Below are 22,496 nucleotides of genomic sequence, written 5' to 3' on the forward strand. Positions count from 1 at the left end.
ACCTGTGAGAAGTGTCAGGGGAAAAAAAAAAACCAAACACAGCTACAGTAGCTGCAGATTGCCCACAGATAAATGGGAGTTGTGGTCGAAATAGCTGGGGAAAGAAGATCTGTGGCCACCCACTGAACCAAGGAGGAGAGGATGTGCGGGGCTTCACATGGCTCTGTGGGGTTTTCAGAAGGTGGGCACGTTTTATGCCTGCCTCTAAGGGCAATAATCAAAGCGTTGTGTTGGATCAGTGGATGGTTAATGCAATGAAAAATACTGTTTTTGGACAGCACTGTTATTTTCCCCTCATCGTTCCATTAAATAATTCGTTTTCCAAGTACTTGGCAGATGAGTATCCAGAAGGCTGCATGGCTGTGACTAAATTTGTATCCCAAGTATCTTCTGGCAAGGCAAAGGAAAAAAATAATTTTAAAAAATAAATTAAAAATCCTTTGCTGACATGAAATCACTGAGATGTTCGTTAGTGACCAGCGTCTTCACCTTGCAGTTTGCTGGCCCAGCTGCAGAGCACAAGGCTCTGCCTCATCACAAGTGAAGGTATTTTCAGGTATTTCCATTTATCTCCCTAAAGCTCTGTCATCCTCTGTTCTATTTTTTTTTTTTTAAGTGATTGCCTGTAACTGTGAGCCCTGCTCCCTGCTGCAGCCAGCAAAGGATGCCACGTGTGTGGTTCACTGTGAGATGACACTCACTTTATTCATCATAAATGTTGATGGTTCAGGTTGCCTTAAAAACCTGACTGCAGTTTTTAACACGGTGTGTATTCCTATATTTTCTTCTTAAGCATTGAGGCCTACTTGGAGCCGTCTTTCTTCAGACGTGTGTCCCATTCCGTGGCTGTGTGCTGCCATCCCACCTGCAGGAGAAGCTGCTCTGCATCTCTCTTCAGCTTGATGAAATTAACTTTGCTCGCTTGCTCTGCGTGGCTTTGTAGTAGCAGGGCAGTGCTCAGGTGTGGAGTGGAAGGACAGGCAGGTGCAGACAGGGTAGATTCCTTAGGTGGCCATCAGTGTTTCTCATTAGTGAGATATTAGTCAGAAGATGTGCCCCGGAGGGCTGTTATCTGGAGAAAATGGTCCTGTTTTAAATCTCAGCACAAGCAGAGAGGCGGAGGAATGGCCAGATTGAAGATGCTTCCCAAGGAATGCCTGATTTCTTATCTGTGTGCTGTATTCTATATTCACCTGGTTTATGTTCAGCAGCGTGTAAAAATGATTGAGTTGCACTGAAATCTGCAGCAATGTCACCAACTAAAATGAATGTCTTTTTCTTTTCCCATATAGGGGAGCTGATCCGTAAGGTGTTGCCTTTGCTCTGGTGGTCAGATGTCTTGTTGTGACTTTCTTGGTGTCTCCCAAATTAGTGCAGTGCCGATCCTTGTGTAGTCTCTTTTCCTTTCCCTTTCCCCCGTTGAATTTTAGACTAGTGTGGCACATCTCCCCGTGGTGATTTCTTGCTACTTAATGCATGGTTTTTTTCAGAGCCGAGGATCAATGCCAGCGAGGACGTAACCATCCAGGTGTACGGTCAGGCTGCCATCACGTTGCAGTGTAACCTCACCACCAGCCCCAGCCCCCTCTCTGCCAGCTACTGGGTGAAGAATGGCGAAGAGATTCCTGGCACTAGGAAAACCTCAAACACTACAGAGTACAAGTAAGTCTCCATGGGGAAAATCTCGTGTTATGTTGGAGAATGTCAACATTGGTGGAGTTGCTGCTGGGATGCTGGGACTCCTGGGTGCCTGTCTGTGTCCCAGTGGTCTTAAAACCTGTGTTAAGGGCTTGACAAGAAGTCTGTGAATAGTGCTGGAATAACACAGCTGTCCTGTGTGGGTCACGTCAACATAGCATCAGGAAGCACACAGTAGACTTTGTTATTATAGGCTCATTGCACTCTAAACTCCTCTGCTTCTTTTCTGGGTTATCTGTTAACACACGGACGTAGGTGCAAACACCAAGTCTAGCTTTCCTTCCCTCCCAGTATGTTGTGCTCTTATCTCTGTCCTCATTATATCTACGTGAAGATAAATTTTCAGCTGTGCACTCCTGTTGTACAGGAATAAATCAGCGCAGCAGTCAGCTGGTTTAGTCATTTTCTGACCTTGGAATGTGAGGAACTGTTCTGAGTGTTGTCAGAGCTGTACTTTGAGATGATACCAAATCCTGACTAAACTAGCAGAGCTCTATCACATGCTTCATGTCAGTGTATCTGTATTTTCAGCATTAATGTGTTCCACGTGTGTGTGCTCCAGATTTGTCTCTACTTCCCATCTCAGGGTGTGGAGGAGAACAGCATGTATACGGCCAGCTCTTCCATTCCTCTGTAGCAGAAATCCTTCCAGGGTTTCTGCATTCCTGCAGTAGTGCTTCCTGGCCGTGGAGTTGATGAGGGCACACAGAACACGTTCAGCCATGCCACCAGAGATCTGTTCTGTTATGTGAATTCCTTGCTTTTTTCCCCTCCCAAGCTTTCATTTCCTTCTCTTGGAACTAGAATGGGCCTCAAGCACAACCTTCTGTTCAGTGCTAAGCTAAATTGGGAAGCACTTAGGGAACATCTTAACCACCTGTGGTATTTCTCTTTAGAGAAACAAGACCAGTTTTGAGCCTGCTATTTAGCTGTTACAAGCACCAGCAAGAGGAGCAGGTGAGGCTGTTACAGCGCATCTGCTGTGCCGTGCCCTGTCTGCCTGTGCACCCTCCTGGCTTCTCTTATCTTTGCCACAGTTCTCTGTGCTCTTTACTGCACAAATGGCACAGAATTAAGAAATATCAAAGGCTCTCAGTGCCTTGGCAAAGAGAAAATTCACCACAAAGTTATGGAAGTTGCACTTGATTTTGAGCAAGCTGTGTTCATGCTGTTTCTTTTTACTTTACAACCCACCTGCGTTATTGCTTCAGTTTTTGCAGTTCAATACCCTACTTCTGTAAATAGATGCTGTTGGATGCATCACCACGTGCTCAGTGTGACGTTCAGTGCTGCATCTCAGATGGAAAGGCTTTGCTTTATCTAGAGTTTAACTTGATGAGCAGCCTTGTACAAAAGCACCAGCTGGAGTGATGAAAAAGGCACGTTGCATCAGGATTATGGAAACTCACAGGTTGCCAGAAACTACCTGTCAAGGTTAACTTCTCTAAAAGCTGTTCCAAGCTGGGGGTTGTTTGTTTGTTTGTTTTTTCCTTCTGAATTTCTATGTCAAGTAGAATTATTTGGAGTTTTCAATTCCTGAAGGAGTAGTGAGGTGAGCAGAGTGGAGGAAGCCTCCCTGTTCTCAGTGGGGAGGAGTGTGGCAGAGCAACCAGGGGCAGCTTGAGAATTTGGTCAATTAATGTTCAAAATGTAAGCTTGAATTCCTGCTCTTTTATAGTTTGCTTTACTGCATGCTGTGTTTTGAGGCTTTCTGGAGCATTTCTGAACTGCATCTGATGTGTTCATGAACTTCTAGTTTGCTTTGTTTTCCAGATCCAGAAATACCAAATTATGTAAGTGGATTAATGGAAACAATGTCCAAATAGTAACAGTTCAGAGATTATTTGACTTGAGCGTTTACTCCATAATTAATTGCTCACGTCAGATTTCATTTCCTTTTCAAAACAGGTTTTGGTTCTTGGTGTTTCAGTCACTGATATGTGTTGGTTTGCTGTATAGTTATATATATAGTTAATACTTGAAGTTCAGTGCTGTTTGTGAAGCAGAAAGTCTCATAATCTGTGGGTTAAATTACCCACCTCAAAAATCCTGCTGCACAGAGCAGCAGAAAGCACATCTTCCCTGATTCTTCATTCAGCTGCCTTTGTTGGCTGGCAGCTGTAGCAGGAAAGCCCAGATTTAAGCGTAGCTTTTAATAAACAATTTTGATGAAACAAATGAGTAAGAATCAATTGTAGAGCATCCTTTTAAGCAGTGGGAAGCATCTGGACGTGGTTCTGGTCATCCTGTGCTTTAATTCTAGGAAATGCCCTTCATCTGTGTTTGTAGTTAGGAGCAGTGAAGTGGTGACTTCTTTCTTCATCGGTTAATTCAGGGTTGGGTTACAGATTGCAGGGTTAAACTGAATAAAATGCCTGCTTGCTGTCTGCTGAAATGTTCATGGCTGTGAGAAGCTGGGCTCCTCCTGGAGCCACAGGGCAGGGGAAGCTGTTGGCTAAACGCACTCCTTTCAGGCTCTGGTCTGCCTTGAACAGTTTGCAGCTGTATCAGTTTGCACTTGTAGCAATGCCATAAAGCAATAAAGCTGTTCTGGAGGCTGAAGTTTCACTCTTTTGGTGGAGTCTACGTAGAACAACAACAAACGTTTCTCATCACTTCTTAAAACTTGACTAAAAAACGGTGAGCAGAGTGCACTTCCTTAAATGTTAGAGCCTCACAGAACTGAGGCCTTGAGCTTTAGGACAGCTTCATTCTGGAAGCCTGCAGGCAGGTTTGTCCCATGGCAGCTGGCTGAGGACTTGGCCACCCTTAGCCAGCGTTGTCAGCGTGTGCTGCTGTTCAGAGCCAGTGCTTTTCCAGCCCAGCTGCCAGCTAAATTGCAGTGATGGCTTTGATGTTAGATCATTCCTTATCATCAAGGTAATCTTTCTTAACTCTGGAAAGTGGGTGTTACCTTTATCTGAAAGGCATAAAGTTTATAACTAGCTTTACATTTCCACTGATGACTCTGAGTGCTGTAAAAGCAGTGGAGATTGAGTGAAAGCACAGTGTCAGCCTGGGCAGCTTTTTCCATGTGACTAAGCAGTTTCCATGTGTAATTAAACTCTTTTGCTGCAGTGTTCTTCTCCAGGCTTTCTGTTCATCTGTGTCCTATTCACTCAGTGTTTTTTTTTAAAGCCTTTTGGATCACTGGGGAGAACTCCAGCAATATTCTGTTTATTCATTATGGAGATGTAGGCTGTATCACTTCACAATGTGCTTCCATACTTCAGGATGTCTATTGTCAATAAATACTTGAACGTACACAGAGAGCTTAGCAGTAATTCATTTCCACAAGCTTTTCAAAGGCCAGCAAAAGGTGGTGAACTGGAAGTTAGCATCATTTCAGGAGTAAATTTTACTTTCTCATTTGTTGCAGCTACAGTTTTCTTATGGTTGGCCTACATCAGTTTTCACCTCTGCTTGCTGTTACTGCTCAGACCTTTCCTAATTTTCTAAATGGCACTGGATTGTTCTTTAGCACCTTGCTTCATGAGCTGACCAGCTTTTGCAGATCTTTCCATACCTACTTTGGCTCAGGGAAAGCTGTTAATGGAGCAGTACCATATCTGCTATTAAAAAAGAATGACATGACATGAGATGACAGCACGTGCTTTGATTGTTTTCTAGTTTATCAGTTTCCAGTTGGATGTGCAACAATTCTTTTCAAAGCAGGTAGAGAAATGTGACTTATCTGCCTATTTTCCATGCAGGCTGTAGTGAATAATGATCGGAATCCTTTGCTTTCAAACTGAATGCAGTTTCTCCAGCTCAGTGCTGCCTTTCCAGGCTACAGCTCACCCTTTTTCAGGGCAGAAGACAGTTATTTTGAACAGACACATCTCTACAACACACAAAATAAGTTGAATGTAACAGCTGTAATTTGTTAAAAGGTTAAACTGTGTGTGTGGGGGGGAGCATTCCTGTCCTGTTGGTGTTTGGTTGCTGACATGGTACCTAACACAGCTCATGTGTTCTCTCCCTGTCTGCAGGATTTTGAAGCCCAGAGCAGAAGAGTCAGGGGAATACTTGTGCGTGTTTGTGTTTGCAAACTCTCCTGTAGCCAACGCCACTATAGAAGTGAGAGGTACTTTTTCTTGTTGTTGTTGTTTTCTTTTGTCTCCTCTCCTTAAAAGAGAAATGCTTTCACCGCCCCTGGCGCTCTGTGTCTGTACAAGAGGACTTAACTTCATCCTTCCTTGCAAAAACAAGCCTGTATGCAATCTTTGGTTATAATTTCAGAGGAAGTCTTGCAGAAAATCCAGAGGTAAGATCTCAGCAATACAGGAATATGAACGTTGCTCTCATGGAGGGCACTGAGATACCTTCCAGTTCTTGCTTCTGTGCTCCTTTGGCAATTCTGGCTGTTAGGAAGGAGCGTGCCCGCCCAGCAGCACGAGGAGATGCCTTTCCCCAAGCACAGACAGCTAGCTGTGGCTTCCTTCCTGTTTCTAATGGTGAATGAGGCCTCCTGAGTGAATCCAGTGTGCTTTGAATTTATCTCTTCCAGAATGGAGGAAAAAGTGAGAACCAGCATCTCACAGGTGGCAGCTTGGATGTGGTGTATTGCAGGTTTTTGTCTGGAGACTGTTTCAACTGCTGGGGAAGCCTGGGTGCCAGTTTGGAACAGGTGCCCTGTGCCAGATTGGGGTTTTCATGGTTGTTTTTTTTTTTTGTCTTCTATATGCTGGTACTTTTCTGAAATCTTCAGGGCCCTAAAATTGTGTCTAGAGAGTAAAGCGAAAGAATCAGATGTGGTCTTTGCACCAACAAAAGAACAATGTCTGAGATGTTAAACAACAAGAAAGGGGACAGTGAAGATGATGATGTTCTGTACAGCATTAAATTGCTGTTCAAGTTGTTCATCAAATAACTGGGAATTGCTGGGCAGCACTGTGGCTGTGGTCACTGCAGTGCAGTGGCTGTGGTCCTCTTACGTCCTCTGGTGAGATGGAATTGATGGCAGCACTGTTAGCCAAAGACAGATGGGATCAATCAAAAACTTGATTGAAAGTTCTTGCACCCCGGCTGTGTGTGCCTGGGGTTACACTAATGCTTGTTTCACCACGACTGTAAATTTGTTTGGAGTGTAAATGAGTGTTACTTACCGTCTTCCTTCCATCTCCAGCTCAGACACACAGCTTCCTCTGTGCTGTTGGAACAGCTGTGGTGGGAAACCTTTTCCCTGAGAGATTCTGGTGCCTCGTTGAGTAGTGCATGGGCAGGTTCCCCAGTGCAGTGTAAGGAAGTGGGGCGAATTCAGCAGTCTGTGCAAAATGACCGTGCACAGTAATGTTATGAATCTCTTGGGAGATGAAGCCCCCTGAACTGCACACACCGTTTCCTCGGGAAGATAAATATTGCTGGATAAATAAGCAATCCAATTGATGTTGCACCAAGAAAAGCTTGCTGACTTCCTACCTTGATTTTAAAATGCTTTTTAATGATCTCGCATATAATAATCTTTCAAGCTATAGCCAGCATGATGCAATAGCTCTGCCAGGAAGAAGAAAATCTAGAATACACATTCTTGTGAAAGTGCTGCAAGTTTCTGTTGGCCTAAGAAGGGCTGGGCACGTGACAGTTGTTTTTTGCATTCTGCTCTTCCACTGTCACTGCTGAATCTTTCAATATCTTAATTAAGATCTTGGTTCTTTCTGCCTTCCTTAGGCTGCTTTCAAGAGTGACAAACTGCTTCCAGAGTCAGGAAGCACAGCTTTGGTGATGGATTGAATAAGACCCGTTCCAGCTTTGTATAATCTGTCAAAAGACCTTTTGGAAACCTTTGGCTTAAGGCTTCTCTGCTGTCCGGTGGCAGAGAAGTTTATGCAGGGACAGGGGATTGAAGATTCTAGAAAGAAAAGCCAATATATCTGATTGAACTACTGGCAGTAAGGGCAGGAGGAGAATGATAATTAATCCTCCTAACCACTTCTCACAGGTAATTTATGTTTAAATACAACTGAGTAATCATCATTTAATGAGCACCACCCTGGAGGCACCTCACCTGCAGCTTGTTCAGCAGTGAACCTCAGGGCCTTGGCAGTGCTGTTCTGCAGCTCCTCCTTGCAGCACCTGGAGTGTTCCTCCCTGGCAGAAGTGTGGAGGCTGTCTGAGTGGGCAATGCCTTCCCAAGGTTTCTAAGCAAATTGGAAACTGCAACGTGTGCATATTGGTAAACTGGAAGTGTCTTTGTTGTCTAACTTGTGTTACATGGAGGCTTGGTGTAGCTATACGCTGGGATTGCCTTTAAAGCACAAGTTAAAATGAGCTTTGTAATCTTCCTGCAGTCCTAGCAGTGCAGGTAAATTTATTATGCTTAGAGAGTATGCTTCTAAGTTACTGCACCTGAAGAGCCATACGGCTAAACTTACCTGGGATCAGAAATATTCTCTTGGTTACAGAAGTCTGAATAATAGCCATCACAGTTGCCAAGGCTTTTCTCCCATTCTGCAGAGGAGGTGTTGCTTATTCTTGCAGGTGGGTGTAAATATTTGGTGCGTTCTGCTCAAGCAGCTCTAATTATCAAATCAAACTGATGTTTGTTCTACTTGATGCATGGAGGTGCTAACTGGTCGTTCACTGAGGCACGTGTGATGTGTCAGTGATGCACAAATCTGGTTGGGCTGTGCAGTTGCTGTAACTTAATGCTCATCTGTGTGTGGCCCTTGGAAGCGTTTGTGGACAAGCAGTTATAGACAAATTTGTTCACTTAATTGCTGCTCGTAATTGTATTGAAGTTCTGATGTGCTGATGCACATAGAAAAGATGGCCCTGAATACAAGAGTGCCTGTGGACCAGAATAGTGACTTTCTGACAACTTGAGAACAACTCTAGCAAATGCCTCGCAGCAGATGTAGCCCAGGGTGCGCCAGTGCCATTTGCCTTTTATGTAATGTTGCCTGCTTTCTTCCTCCATCTTTACAAGAGCTGTGTAGGAAGAGGAGAGCACAGGAACACGAGCACTGCTGTCTGGATGTAGGCTTTTTAGTTGCTCCCTTTCTATGCAGCAGAAGTACCTGCAGTGCTCATGTAGTGGTGTGTCTCGCTCCAATTTATAGGAGGGAGAGGAGGTTCTTTTATTATCTCTATCCCTGGCGTGAGATTAAGAAGCAACAGTTCAAATGTTGGTCTGACCAGTTTATGACAACTCTTAATCAGGGAAATGGGGAAGGGGAGGACGGACACTATTATGAATTAGGGTAGTGGGGAAGGGAAGGAGGGCAATAGAAAAGATAGAAAAGAAGAAGCCAGGAGTCTTTATAGGCAGCAAGAGGGACGCAGTCACCACCATGGATCCAGCGAGGTTCACAGTTCAGTCTTTGATCTTCAGTAGCGGTGGGTCGTCAGGCAGAGTTTTTCTGTTGACAACGACAGCCAGGGTGATGATGGCCCCTTTTCAATAGTTTCAAAGTGGTTGAGTCAGCTGTCTTTGGAGAGTGACAGCTCAAATCCAAAGTGGTTGAGTCAGTTCTCCTTGCGTTGGCAGCTTCTCGCCCTGGGACCTCAGCAGGAAATTCCTTTGTTCTTATCTTTTTGGCCTTGCCAGCAGATAAGAGGAAGCAGGGAGGCACAAACTTACATCTTGCCTTCGCAGGATACAATGGTGTCATCCCCCAGCCTCCCATACCAAGCTGGAGTGGTTTAGTCACAGGCCAGATCTTCCGCCAGTGAACACTGCTGAGCGCTCTCTTCCGCTCTCTACAGAGCAAGCAGCTCTGGGGGAAGGGGCTTTCAAATGTTCCCAAAGTGAAATCGATTGTCACATGGTTAGCACCCATCACTTGCCTACTTGACAAGTCACTCAGAGTCTTATCACAAGAAAAACCTCAGGAAGCAAGCTTGGAGCTGAAAAAAGCAAAGAAGGATTCTCACATGGTGTTGTAATACAGGAGCTCTGCACACTGCAAGATTGAAAGCAAGCAATGCAACTCTTAGGTGAATTCTCTGCAATCTCACTGTGTTATCAAGAACCTTGGAGAAGGAGGTGGAAACAAAGTTTGTCTTGTTTTCTGATGCTCTGCAAGCTGCCATGTCCAGTACAGCAAAGTAGCAGTGAGAACCAGATGGTGAAGAGCTTGCTTCCAGTCCCCTCTGGCTGCCCAGAAGCTGTGCAAGCACCAGAAAAGATGTTGATGCATTCTGACTGGTGGGTGGCATCTGCTTTCCCATCCTTTCTTTTTGTGCACCTGGAGAGACAGAGCTCTGTTGCTTTTTTTTCTTTGCAGGCCTTTCTACCATCGTGATGTCGTTCTTCTGGCCTCCTTCCTTCATCCCTTCTCTCTTCTGCACCCTCATCTTCCCTTGTCCCCAGTTAGTTGCTGATTCTCAATAGCAGGAGCTCAGAGCAGTGTGAGAACATGAAACGTAGCAGTTTGTCCCAGTGTTTACTGTACCCCAACTGCAGCTCAGCCAAGGCTCAGGCTTCACACCGGCGCCCGCATCCAGAGTGTGAGCTGCCTGCTTGTGCTGTGGCTCCAGCCCAGGCTGCACGTTGGAAGACCGCTGGATGTTTCAGCAGCCTTGGAAGCTCTTGGTTTCCTGACACCTGACTGTCTTAGGAAATCTCTGCAGCAGTTTCACAACACTGCTAGAAGGGAATGAAGAAATGGGGCATTCTGTCAGCACGGCTGCATCTTAAAACAGTCCTTAACAGGAAAAGGAAAGTGCGTGTCACGTTCTCCTGTACTGCAGTACTTCTGGTGTCCTTGCTCTCAGCCCAGATTATGACAGTAGATGTAGGTTTGAATTGTAATGCAGAACAAGAAAACTTCCAGACACATTTTACTGGGTCACCCATAAGATGTGATAGTTTTTATGTGCAAGAATATGTCTAGGTGCTTTTGTCCTTGCTTTGGTTTTGGCTTTTAGTGGAAGACTTTGAAAGGGCTCTGTTATCTGGGACGTGGTTTTGCAGCTGTTAGGACTAACATGCCTCCCTTCTGTTTTAGTAATGCTAGCCGTTAATATTTGGAAATCAAGGACTGAAATCCTTGTATATATGAAGAGGTTTGCATTGCATGTCTTGAAGGGGGGAAAAAAAACCAACAAAAAACAAGCAATACTTTCAGGTCTATACTAAAGGACACCCCTTCTGAAAGTGCTGGTGAGTGCACTTGGTGCCTGTTGTGTAGCTGAAGTTTGCAGGCATGAGAAGTTGTGTTGATACTAAAACTGTCAAAAAGTGCTTATAAGGAGATTACCTGTGTTAAAAATGACTGAGTCTGCAAATAAACGTAGGCTTAGCCATTTTAAACACCTTTCAGACTTCATTTAGCTTAACCTAGCCCTCCCTGTTTCTGTGCTCTTGTATTCAACAGCTCCTTAGATTTCCAGTGCTGTTTTTTTCCCCAGTCTTACAATGAAAGAATTCAAATCCTGGTTTTCCTTTCGTAGGACATTGGCTTGGTTGCAGTGATGTGGGACCTGACACAGCACGCTGTGCCCACGTATGCCTTTTGCTGAATGCTGTTGCATAAAAGCTAAAGTGACATCTAAATCTTGTGCAAAGGAAATCCGTTTCGTTCTGCACTTTGTGTTGCTGGCAGTGGAGCAGGATGGTAAAAACCTCGACTAGAAAAGCTTTGTAAGAAAAGGTTGCTCTGCTGCTAAATCTGTGATTGAGGTCAGCTGCAGCAATATCTTAAATGCAGTTTGTACAGCAGAAGGCAATTAGCCAAACATTTTGATAGAGTAAGTACTGGAAATGTCTCAGCCATAGCTTGAGACCGACTAGCATCAGATCCCTGAAATATTAATATTCCGTGTAATGCTCCCTTCAGACTGTACAAAAATAGTCCCTGCTGGAGCAGAGCTGGAAATGGCTGCGGTATAACTGTGCCTAGCATGGAAAAGGCACAGTGTGCTCTTGTCACCGATGCTGTCGTTGGGGTGACCTGGCAAAGATGTCCTCCTCTTCAATAGAATTCTCTCCTGGCTACAGGAGGACGCTGGGTCGCCCTGCAGCAAAAGTTACTGTGTCCTAGAAAGGACTCTCTTCCTCTCATAGAAAAAGTGGGCCAGCTGCACCTTGTCCTCTGCACAGCTCTGCTAACGGCCTCTTCAGCTGGGAGGCAGCAGCAAAAACCAGAGTGCTGTCAAGTGGAGGCTGTGTGGGCTTTCAGCTGGTGACCCCTCTTTCTTTTCCTCATGCGAGGAATTTGGCAACCCTTCAGTGCTAAGTCAGGGCTGTTGCTTTGTCTCTTATGCTCCACTTCTGCCAGCCTTCCGTTTTCTCCATCACCCTCAGCCAAGCCAAAGCCATAGGGAAGCCACTGAGCTTACCTAAGAAGAGTGTTGGAAGGGCAGTGCAGCTGCATACTGATGCTGGATGTACTGAAGATGTAATGCAGCACACTTAATCCTAAAGCTGATTGATTTTTTGCTTTGAGATATTTGACATGAAAACTGGTTAGCATCCCCTTGTAACCAGACAACATCTGTCTGTCGCATGTATTGGAAATTGTTAGCAAAGGCCATGTGGATCCTTGCAGGCCTTGATGACGTACTTCTTTTGCTGTTGTATCATCCTGCAGGATGATCCTGTTCATCAGAACAACTTTCTGATGAAGTTATCTGATAAATTCATTCTCAGTTAACTTTCAGGAGGGTCAAACTTCTGTACTTTGTCTTTAAGCGTGTCAAGTCTGGAAGCCTTTTGTTCAAATGTAGAAACAATGCGTGGTTTGCAGGAAGATGGCACTACTTTTAAGTACTGAGTGTGACTTGTCAAACGTTTTCCCAGAGAGCTGTGGTGTTCTTTGGGGAAGGGCACGTCCGGCTGCTGCTGCCCGGATCACAAGAGATGTTGCTCGTTTTTGCTTTGCGGCAGATCAGAACTGAGACGTTTCACTCTTCTGACTTGCGGTTGCAGCTGAGCTGTCAAGAAGCTGTGATCCCTCCCTAGCCCTACCTGCAGGGTTTGCCAGTGGTAAAGGCAGCTTTGCCTGAGAGCCCCTTGGGATAAACTCTGGTGCCCGGGGCCTTTTCCTGGGGCTCTGAGCTTGGACTTTGACTAGATTAACAGATCACACAGCAGGCCACGTGTGGCATAATTAGCAAGCTAGAAAGCGAATGGGCTTTAAAGGTGGTCACAGCGGCACCAAAGCCATCTGCTTAAGCAGAGGTTCAGGTCGGGCACTCGATTGATCCAGCGTAATCCCTCGTGAGGCATTAGGCTGCAGTGGGCTGCATGGCACCTGCTGCAGGGAGCAGAGGGCTGTTATTTATAGGCTAGTCTGTTCAGAGTTCCCTCTGCTGATGTTAGGGCTGTGGCTTGCTGATTATAACACTGTAGCCCCCTGTCTACACACACAGCGTATGTACAACAGAGATTTGCACGTGTGCTGGATCAAAGTGTTCTCTTGGGGAGATTTTGACTCGCTGCATGACGCATACCCAGCTGCAGCATCACTGTGAGGCACAACAAGCACATTACACGTCATGGCATGTTTGTGGCCCACGTCTCCAGCTGTGAGGAATAGTGGCCCAATTCAGCTCTCAGAGCTTTGCGTTAAGAAGGAATGGGTGCAGAGGTCTGACACAACGGGCAGGTTGTAACCAGAATCCCCTACAGCTCTGTTTCAAAGCTGAAGATCCCTATAGAGCCCAGGGAAGATGAGGGTGCTCCTCCTGTTCCTGCGCTGGCGAGTGGTGCAGCCGTCTCAGTTTTGTGGAGGTTTGGCACACGGCTGAGTTTTGGCATTGAGACTTCTGCCTGAAGGATGTTCCTGCAGGTGTTCATTGAGGTGCTGGTTGGGTAGATGTGGGAATCAGCTTTCCTTCTTTAAGGTGGGCTCGGTGCGGGAAAGGCAGCAGCTCCCAGGGAGCTCTTGCTCTCTGTTCAGAGCAGCTTCAAGTAATTGCCTTCTCAGGAAACACCCTGTGAACGCAGAGGTTTTGTTTTCTTCTGTAGCTATCCCTGACATCACCGGCCACAAGCGGAGCGAGAACAAAAACGAGGGGCAGGAGGCACTCATGTACTGCAAGTCCGTGGGCTTCCCGCATCCCGAGTGGGTATGGCGCAAGAAGGTCAACGGAGTGTTTGAGGTAAGAGGCTGGGGGTCTTGGCATGCCTAGGCAGCGTGTTCTGTCCTTCCGAGGCCCCCTGATAAGGAATGAAGCAACCACCTTGCATTCGCTACGTTCTTTTTTAGTCTTACTGTTGGGCTAGCAAGACTTCATACAAGGTTTTGGCAGTTAGCCCTGTTCAGTGGTCGTGTTCCTCCAGTGTGGCGGGTGGACTGGTGAGCTAGAATTCTGACCAGCAATTGGAATAAGAGAAGCTGGAGTCCTTCAGCCTGCCTGTTTTTGTCAGTTTGTTAGTGCAGTGGGCGCTGCTGGAGAGCTAGTCGATGGCTCAGTAGATTGGAAAAAAAAATACTAAGCAGGTAGTAACATGAATTCATTGTTCAGTGTTAATTGGGAGCTTAATTTTTCATGGGGCAGTGCAGTACGGGTGACTCTGCTGTGAGTCACCAGAGACCTGGGTGCTCAGAAGGCCTCTTCACAGGCTTTCTTTCTGATGAAGTTATCTGACAAACTCATTCACAGTTAACTTTCAGGAACAGGAAGGTCACACTGTACTTTGTCTTTAAGCCTATCAAGTCTGGAAGCCTTTTGTTCAAATGTAGAAACAATGTGAGGCCTTGAATTTCCTGTTCTCTGAATGTTCCTGAAGTTTGGTGTTTTTAACTGCCCTGTCCCCAAATCTGTGAGAACTATGTGTGAAAACAACACAAATGCAAGACTTTAAGTCCACCATATCTTAAGTAATGAGAAAATCTTATGCAGTGTAGAATAATCTTAACCTGTGCTGCATTTGTGGTCACCACCGCTGGCGTTCCCTGGCTGCTGTTGTTGAAGCAGGATAAAATACAGCATGTCAGTCAAGCTGATGTGGTTTTGTGTGTGTTTGAAGCATAATTCATTTTAGGGAGAGATACAGAATGGACACTGGTAGCAGGTTCTGCTGAAGTATCAGCTTCTTTGCCAGAATCCATCACGTTTCTTCTGGTTTCCATGATGCAGAAATGCAAATTGGCATCAGAACTCACTAAAGCCCTCTCTCTCTCCTCTTCCCCCCTCTCTTCTTTTATCAGGACATCAACAACTCTTCTGGAAGATTCTTTATCTCAAATAAAGACAACTACACCGAGCTCAGCATCACGAACCTACAGATCAACGAGGATCCCGGCGAGTACCAGTGCAACGCGACCAACCAGATCGGCTCCGCGTCCGTCACAACCATCCTGCGTGTCCGCAGCCACTTGGCTCCTCTCTGGCCCTTCCTGGGGATCCTGGCAGAAATTTTTATCCTCGTTTTCATCATAGTTATTTATGAGAAAAGGAAGCGGCCAGACGAAGTCCCAGACGGTAAGTGTGCTCAAAGCCGCTTGTAAGAGGAGGAAAAAAGCAAAGCAAACTTACGGAAGCAGAAGCAGAACAGAGTGGGTCTTTGTGGCAGGAAGGATCATCAGCACAGTTCTTTCAGCTCTGAGCTCTTTGCCTTCATCTGTTCACTCTCCAAATATTAAACCCAGTAAGTGGAGAGGGTCCCCCAGACCTTGGACTGTGGGATGGGAGGGGAATTACAACAGTATTTGTGAAGTGTTTTGTTGCACCAGGTGGCTCTGGTGCCCCTGTCTCTTTCTCGCCGTAGTGGCCATGAAATCCTTCATGTCAGTCCCACAGAGCGTGGGGAAACGTGGAAATGCTCTGATCCCTGGTGGTGCCTGGGTCAGACACTGGGCAGGTTTCGGGAGGAAACGTGACGCTGCAAGGGAGTGGGACCACAGATGTTTAAAAAAAAGAGTCATATTTGCAAGGGGGTGGGTGGGGAGGTGGGAGGTAGGGCTCTTATTTTAGTGTGTAACTGAATTAGTAATGTATTTAAGGAATGCTCTGGAAACTAACTAATATCCACTGAGTTGTATTTTCTTAAGATTAGCTTCTTAGGTTCGGTAACAGTGATTAGCTGCAACTTCTTTGTGTACCAAACAGCCTGTTCTATCTTTTGAGCTTCTTCTGCATATCTTCCTTGGGGAAAAAGGGGCGGTTTGAAGCTAAAATGAGTATTTGAAAGAACCTCTTTGACAAAAATGCTTTCAAGTGACACCTAGTTGCTTACTACAGTGTTTATCAAGAAAACTTACCGAGGAATCCTTGCGAGAAACAGCTGGTAATGCCATCTTGCTTGCTGTAGGAGCATGACGTGTCCAAATGAAGGAGCAGGTGCTGCAGTGGGGAACACGCTGAGTCAGTGCGGGGAAGCACTGAGTCATTGGGCTTTTCCTGGGTTGGACAAGCCCTGCAGCACCACACATAGCTTCCAAAGGCAGCTGTGCTGTAGCTTGTGCAGCAGTGACTCGCTGTTGGGTTGCACAAGGGCTCAGGAGCAGCACAGCAAGACGTTTGCCTTTTGGGATGGAAACATAGCTGCTGAAACATCGATCTGCTTGTCGAGCTTGGGAAGAACGACGTCGCTGTTCCCAAGTTGTGTTTTAGCGAACGGAGGAAGAAATCTTACAAGTAATAAATGGTTGTGCTGAGGCTGAGGCTTGGATCACTTCCATAGCTGATAAAAAAAAAAAAAAAAAAATGTTCTTAAATAGTGCATACCTAGAGGAAAGTAGCTTTTATCTTAACGACCTTGGTGGCATCTACTGACTTCTTACAGAGCATGCATTGAGACTGTTCCCAGGTGTGTAGCCAGCAGCATTTAAACCGTGTAGTGCATGTACCTCTGCTTCTAACAGCTTTGTGGTTGCTGAGGGGGTTTCTATGGCCAGCAGTCTGTCCTCAAAGCGGCTCTCAACCAGCCCAGAAAACTTGACGTGTATTTCAGAGAAACACTTAAATGTCCTCTTGTGCTTCTCTTGCTCTGCCATTTTGGCCTGACTTTTGTATCAGGATGGCCGGGGAGAATCCTGCCTCATTTTTTGGTGGCTGTGTTTCTCAAACTGACACTTGGAGAATGTCATGGTTTTGGTTTCACTAGGGCTGAAACAAAGCATCAGTGATTGTAAATTAATATGGAAATCCTTACTGTAAGCAACATGAATTGGCCTTAATCCAGTAGAAATTGGCTTTGACTGGACCAGATTGCAACGCAATGAGGTGTTAGGGCAATTAAGCCTCACGAAGAGGTGAAGCATGCACTGGGGTTCATTACGGGCTCGGTTCTGTGGCTGAAGTTTTCCTGGCTGGTCTGGCTGCTCTCCGGACACCTGAAGAATTCCAGGCTCATCATCTCTGATGGAGGTGTCCCAGATGATGGGCCGGGTAACTGAGGTCACTGACTTTGCTTGCTCAGTTGGCTGTTATTTGAAAGGCAGCTCAGCTGGAGTCCTGGAGAGCAGTGATGCTCTGGGGTGCCCATCTGTTTTCTCTGCCCACTTTCTTGGAGGACAAAATTCAATGCTGAATATCACAGTCTATGTGTTCGGTTTGCTTGGACAGAGAGAGAAAATCGGCATAAAATCTCAACTAAAAAGCTATCTTAAGTCCTGTATTTGGTTGGACACTCTTGCACTTCAGTGCGTTTGAAGCATTCTGTGATGCTGTGGTGGGAAACACCCTAGAAGCCAGGGCATTTTATGACTGCCTGCGTGAGAAATCATTGATAGTCAGCTGATTTCCACACTTGAGGAATAACCTAAGTAAAACACTGACGTCACTTACTTTAAATACATTGTTATGAAATGCCAAAGTTAATGCTTGAATGCAGTGGTGCTGTCTGGAATTGGAACTCGGTGTTTCCAAACCAGTATGCCTGCCTGTGCGTGCTGCAGTGAGCAGTGGCAGTACTGCCAAGGAGCAACTGATGGGCTGCCTGACAGAGTATGAATTAGATGCTCGTCTGAACGTCACATTATGTACCATGAATGTAATTTGGCAGCTGCTGTGGTCTCTTTTCCTTTCTCTCAGATTCCTAATGTTAATTCTCCCTAGAATTGGAATGTCTCCTGTGTCCAGCTGGGCTTTTCACTGAGAATCCTTGGGTTTGGCCCCTCTCTTCTCTCTTCTCAAGTTGTGGTGACTTATAAATGGCATTCTAAGAGTGTCTCAAGAAGTTACAGTTTTGGAGAAAAGCAGTGATGACAAGCAGCACATTGCTCTGAATAAGGGAAAACGAGAGCAAATCTGGATGATGTGCCCAAGAGACTTGGGGTAACTGATGCTGAGCAGAAGTGCCTAGTTCTTGGCCTGGGGGGTGTGGCTGCTTGGAGAATGACCTTCTCTCTGTCCCAGAAGGTGCCTGGGGTGCTTTCCAGAGCTCTTGGGAACTCTACCTGCCCAGCCCAAATAGAATCAGTGGAATTAATTCCCTCATCACTGTGTTCCGCAGACTTGAAAGTTACCTGTTGCCACGCACCATCACCACCTCCCTCGGGTGGGTAACGGTGCTGGGCACCTGCTGACACCTGGGGCACTTCTCAGCTTACAGCTCAGCTGCAGGGTGAGGCCGCTCAGGTTTCAGAGCCAGGCAGGAGCTGTGGCCTCCATCATAAGCACTGCCATGCCTCAGGAGCAAGGACAGTCCTTTAACTTTGGCATTTCCTGACTTCAGTTTTTGCATGAACCTTGCTTTTTGTGTTTGGTTTAATTGCTTTTCATGCCACAGCACAGGGCTGCTCGATAGCTCCTTTGCTGACATTTCCTCCTTCGCATAATTCAGATGTCTGTTTCTTCGGATGCTGCTGCATAGCAGGAAAAGAATTCCTGCACCGTGACATCTGTGCGGTGCAGAGGTGGCAGCAGCGGGTGCCCAGCGCAGCTCTGTGCTCACGTGCCTGCAGACCGGGGGCTTTCCTGTCTTCGTGGGCGGAGGGGTGGCTGCAGTCAGCATCTGGCATTCAAATTATGTGCTGCAAGGAGGAACGGGTGGGAGATTGCGCTTGAATTTCTGCCTCACTTCAGAATGAGGGTTTTGACCTGCGGACCACGTGCCGTTTGTGGAGAGCAGCTAGGTTTGGTACCGTTGGGGCGGGTGGGTGACATGCAGCTTCCAGGGGCTTTTGGTGCTGAGAGCTGCATGACCGTGGCATGCTGAGGCCAGAGGTGCTGGCGTTCACTGCATGCACGTGGGGACCGTTCGAGCAGGGGACTGCTGATGCGTTTTGCTCAGCTTGCAAGTTGCTTGGACTTCCTTTGACCACCAAAGGGAGTAAATAGCTTTTTCTTCCTCTGTGGTATAGCGTAAGCTGCTTATTTTTGATAGACGTAGTGATGTGTGACCTTGCTGTAGTGCATCAAACTTGCCTAAAGAAAGTGCTTTTTCTTGTTGTGGTTGGACAAATTAGCCTATAATTAGCCTATAATTAGCAAAGACGCTGTTTTAAAGGGTGTGTTCTGGGGTAAGTAGAAAGTAAAAACTCCTTGGCTACATTCCCCTGCAGGAATGTAAACAGTTTTTACTTGCAAATCCATACTCTGCATACTCCTTAGTCCAAAGCCATAAGGCACCTGGGTTACAATACATGCTTTTCCATTCCTCCCTTTACATTTGCCAGCTTGATGCAATGATTTTCCATAAATACGTTTCTGCTCTGGCTGTGCAGAAGTTCCATTCACATCCCCACATTCTTTCTAATACTCATTTTTTTTTTTCTTGACTTTCCCTGTTCCTGCTATTACTGTAAGTAATTGAAAGAACAAAATGTTTTAACTGACACAGTTTACCTTGTAACAAGTTAATTTTTGTTTTTGCCTGTTATCTGCACCTTTCTCTCCCACACGTAAAGTTCACCAAGGGAGAAAATGATCAGGCACACGGTGAGGCTGTAGCTATAAACCATACCTAAAAGCAAGCACTGTTGTATCGTAGCAGTAATCAGAGGCCATGGCTTCCACAGGCCTTGGTACTGATTTGTTGGGCGCCGCTTAGGAGCAGAATTCCTCGAGGTTGATGTAAGTAACCTTGGCCAGAGGGTCGTCTTTGCCTTCTGCTTCATTCCATCTCACAGTAACTGCTGTACCTTTACTGGCTTGTTCTGTGGAACAAGATGGGTGCCTCTGTGTGCCACGTCCCTCCCTCCAACACTCCTGTAGTTAATGAAGTAAAAGAGAAGCTTGTTATTCCAAACCTGACGTGCAGGGCTTTCTTTTAATTTGGACAAGCCCATTTAAATTCTAACAAATGTCCTCCTTAAAAACTTGTCAAATTACGGCCCAGTTTCCTCTTCCCAGAAAACAAAATCTTCAGCTGGTTTAAATATGAAACTTCCCTAGCAACCTCTGTAGTAGTTCTGGCAAATTGCTTGGCAAGCTGTAAATGTCGTACTGATGCTGGCCCTCTTTACCCGTGCTCAAGCAGGAATTGACCATGGCTCTTTGCTTCAGTAATGCTGCAGCTCATGTTTGGCAAGGTGGGTCCTGGTCTTGTGCCAGAGTGAGAAGTCTTGCAGAGGGCAGCCCTGCACAACCTATGGCCCATTCTCAGCCTGGGGTCTGTTCCAGGCAGTTGGTACGAGAGGGGGCTACAGCTAATCTGTCTGTAGATCATTGTAGAGCTGTAACGTCCAGAAATCTTGCCTGGAAGGCTTGGTTACGCTCCGTACACGATGCGCTAAAGATAGCAGCAATTCTTCCAGTTCAGAAATCTGCTCTTTCAGGGCAACGCTAAGCAGATAATCGCTATACCCACCTTAAGCTTTATTACGTAAACAGTGATCTGTCGGACTCTGCAGATCCCCTCCCCAACTAAAAAGCCACTTCCTGATGAATGAAGGGGGCTTCATTTGGTCAGCTGTGAAATCACCTGGCAGCATTTCAGGAGCCCTGCAGCTGCAGGATGGAATGAAGCAGCACACTGGAGGCGTGTTTCCATGGCCAAGTGTTTCAAATGCTACTGGGTTAGAGACGTCGGGTTCTAGGGCAGCTCTTCTGGCATAAAGGTTTTGAGTTATATTGATATTTGTCGGTTACTATGACTTCTTTTTTTTTTTTTTTTTTTTCCCCCTTCAATTGCATCATACCCTTAAAAAATGGTGGTAAGTGAGAGATCTGCATGCTTTGGAGTTTGTTTAATCTCCGCTTCAGTCTATACAGTGCACAAGTCATAATGTTAACACCTTCTTACAACTTCATTCACATTCACAACTAATTTGGATTTCAGTTTGCTGTTCTTAATCTATTTTATTTAACCTGATTTTGTACTTATTCTTCCTGTCGTTCTGTTGCCCCCTGATTTCGCTCAGGTTTCGATCTCTGTCTGTACTGTACTAGGGTTGCTTTCTCAGCAGTGATACGGATGACCGGGGTAGTAACTAATGCATAAATAAGTTTTCCTCGGTCACGTGTAGGAGATAGAAGGGAATGGGGCACGTGGTGGCCTTATACATAACCACAAGTATCCTGATAGACGTTCTGTTGGGTCTTTGTCAGGGAAACGCTTTGCTGGCAGCCTTTATAGGTGTGAATTATGATTTTTTGAACACGCCATCTGAAATACATGTCTAAATATCCTCAGCAAGAAGATCAAATGGTTATTTCATAGCGAGAGAGGACTGGTATCCTAACACTGCAGCTTGCTATCACTGAAGTTCAGTGAGACAAACTCTCAAAGATGTCGCTTAGGCTTGTAGAAAGCTGAGCTGAGGGTGTGAAGGCCGGCAGGCAGCGATGGCGCTCCAGCGTGGGCTGGGGACGAAGGGCTCGCTGTCCGTGCCAGGCTCCCCGCACCGGCTTGAGATCTTTTGTGAACCAAAAGATGTTGGTGGAAGGAGCCTCTAGATTCACTCTGCTGTGCTTTGTGTCCCAGTACCTGATGTGTCTCTGTATATCTCCACTGTATATACAACAGCACATTGATGTCTGGTTGTCCTTACTGGTCCTAGTTCTCTCTGTATCTTGTCCGATAGTGTACTGTTGCTGGTAATGGACCTCTGTGGACACTGGTGTGTCGCTAGTATGTTCTTTTTGGCTGTAAAGCTCTTGGTTTGTGGTTAGTTCCTTATTTTTGTTGAAATATTTTTTCGTTCTGGTCACTGTCCGTGCTAGCAGTGGCTTTGCCTATCCGTTGCCTTGAAGGTACAGGTGGAGTAATGTCCCACTCGACAGACATTACTCCTGGCGTGTGCTCATGCGGATGCCCGCACTGTTCAGACTGTAACTTCCATAACTGCTTCATGTGCACCAAGCCCCTTGTGGAATCCTGCTGAGAGTTTCTAAAGGCGTCAGTGAAAAATCCCCCCAGCAGGAGGTGACTGTGGGATGCTAAAACAGCAGGTGGTGAATTGGTGCCCCAAAACATAGTTCTACAGAGCGTTACCCTGACTTTCTGGATTTACTTTGTACTGCTGTTTAAATGCACTTCTGTCTTCTGTACTGCAGACTGGGGGAAAAATAAGGTCTCTTTTAATTTGAAAAATATTTAATTGGCCACGAAAGAGCTAATTCCTAACATTGGCAGACGTTTGTTTGTCCAGTTCTTAAAAGAGAGTGTTTTCCTTTGGCCTCTGACCAGGAGGCTCGGGCAGAACAAGGCTGTCAGTTTCCTCTAGCTGAAGCCTGTGTCTGGAGGTGTCGCAGCACCGGGGTTTGTCCCGGTGGTGAGAGCTGTGCTCCTCAGGCTGCTATCCGAGGGCTGCATTTGGATCCTTAAATCAAGTTCCGAACCTTCAATCTCCTCCTAACCTGGTCTGCTCCAATTAGATGATGAGAAAAGTGGGAAAAGGCTGCGTCATCCATGGTGGAAGATAAGCATGTGGCATATATACCCTGTTGTGTATATGCTGATAATGAGCCGCCTGCAGTTGAAAGATGGCTTAAAAAATGAATCCCAGAAAACAAACAGC

At 46.0% G+C, this 22,496-nt stretch overlaps 1 protein-coding gene across 4 annotated transcripts in view; it reads left to right on the forward strand.

Annotated features, from left to right (window-relative positions):
- The window catches only part of NPTN (neuroplastin), a 47,001-nt gene that overhangs the window by 21,712 nt on the left and 2,793 nt on the right, over window positions 1–22,496 (forward strand). For all 4 annotated transcript variants that reach the window (XM_042824127.1, XM_042824123.1, XM_042824124.1 and 1 more), the window contains exons 2-5: window positions 1,491–1,662; window positions 5,691–5,785; window positions 13,613–13,746; window positions 14,799–15,072. In XM_042824127.1, coding sequence (XP_042680061.1) covers window positions 1,491–1,662; window positions 5,691–5,785; window positions 13,613–13,746; window positions 14,799–15,072 — 675 coding nt within the window. The remainder of the gene's footprint in view (window positions 1–1,490; window positions 1,663–5,690; window positions 5,786–13,612; window positions 13,747–14,798; window positions 15,073–22,496) is intronic.

Source organism: Centrocercus urophasianus, unplaced genomic scaffold (assembly GCF_019232065.1).
Source record: "Centrocercus urophasianus isolate 14NV4802_14NV808 unplaced genomic scaffold, USGS_Curo_1.0 seq_23, whole genome shotgun sequence".
In the NCBI taxonomy this organism is placed as follows: domain Eukaryota; kingdom Metazoa; phylum Chordata; class Aves; order Galliformes; family Phasianidae; genus Centrocercus; species Centrocercus urophasianus.